The sequence below is a fragment of the Penaeus vannamei genome, chromosome 19 (genome assembly GCF_042767895.1).
Source record: "Penaeus vannamei isolate JL-2024 chromosome 19, ASM4276789v1, whole genome shotgun sequence".
NCBI classification, from domain to species: domain Eukaryota; kingdom Metazoa; phylum Arthropoda; class Malacostraca; order Decapoda; family Penaeidae; genus Penaeus; species Penaeus vannamei.
Window position 1 is genome coordinate 23,037,172 of NC_091567.1, and position 1,014 is coordinate 23,038,185.

Sequence of the window (1,014 nt, forward strand, 5' to 3'; positions counted from 1 at the left end):
GACGTTTGGAGGACATGTTTCTAAGAAGATCACTTCGTCCAGCTTTCGACCATCTACTCGTGCTACATATGCGGTGTAATTTCTCCTTATGTTTGGCTCGTTGAACTTGATCTTCCTGTTGTAGTTGGAGGACCAGCCCATGGGGTAGGTGTTCGCCCTCGAGCTCGTTCCGGAGTTCGTAGAGTCGATGTTGCAGGGTCCTAATGGCCTCCACAAGGAAGGCCCGAGCACTATCAGGGAACGGATGCTCGCCGGATTTTAACTGGCTCGGAGCTGAAGGTGGCAATACTTGCTCAGCCAAGCAGTCCATCAGGAAACAACGTCGATTCTTGACACTCTGGATCTTGCGTCTTGTAAAGAAATCCCGGGGAGGAGCAGACCACTCGCCACTCATACCGTGAGAAGGATGAAACGTCAACATGGATACGTTTCATCCTTCTCACGGTATGAGTGGCGAGTGGTCTGCCCCTCCCCGGGATTTCTTTACAAGACGCAAGATCCAGAGTGTCAAGAATCGACGTTGTTTCCTGATGGACTGCTTGGCTGAGCAAGTATTGCCACCTTCAGCTCCGAGCCAGTTAAAATCCGGCGAGCATCCGTTCCCTGATAGTGCTCGGGCCTTCCTTGTGGAGGCCATTAGGACCCTGCAACATCGACTCTACGAACTCCGGAACGAGCTCGAGGGCGAACACCTACCCCATGGGCTGGTCCTCCAACTACAACAGGAAGATCAAGTTCAACGAGCCAAACATAAGGAGAAATTACACCGCATATGTAGCACGAGTAGATGGTCGAAAGCTGGACGAAGTGATCTTCTTAGAAACATGTCCTCCAAACGTCTCACCCGCACCGAAAAGAAAGCTCTCTCCCTTGGACTCAAGTTCAGCACCGGGAAGGACAGCAAAGACTTGATTGACTATGTTGTCTCGAACCACCGCTGGACCGATACTGACATCGACAAAGGGTTCATCCAAGGGATTACTGCTTGCTGTATGGCCGATTCGTCTTCGCGAC

General features: G+C 51.6%; 1 protein-coding gene across 1 annotated transcript in view; it reads right to left on the reverse strand.

The window, feature by feature from the left end:
- The window catches only part of LOC138865044 (uncharacterized), a gene marked incomplete at its 5' end in the record, with an annotated part of 2,367 nt that extends 1,994 nt beyond the window's left edge, over positions 1–373 (reverse strand). Inside the window, 1 exon segment of the mRNA XM_070134103.1 lies at positions 1–373. This exon segment is cut by the window's left edge and continues 1,994 nt beyond it. Within this exon segment, the coding sequence (XP_069990204.1) occupies positions 1–373 (373 nt within the window).
- Between the last annotated feature and the right edge of the window lie 641 nt (positions 374–1,014).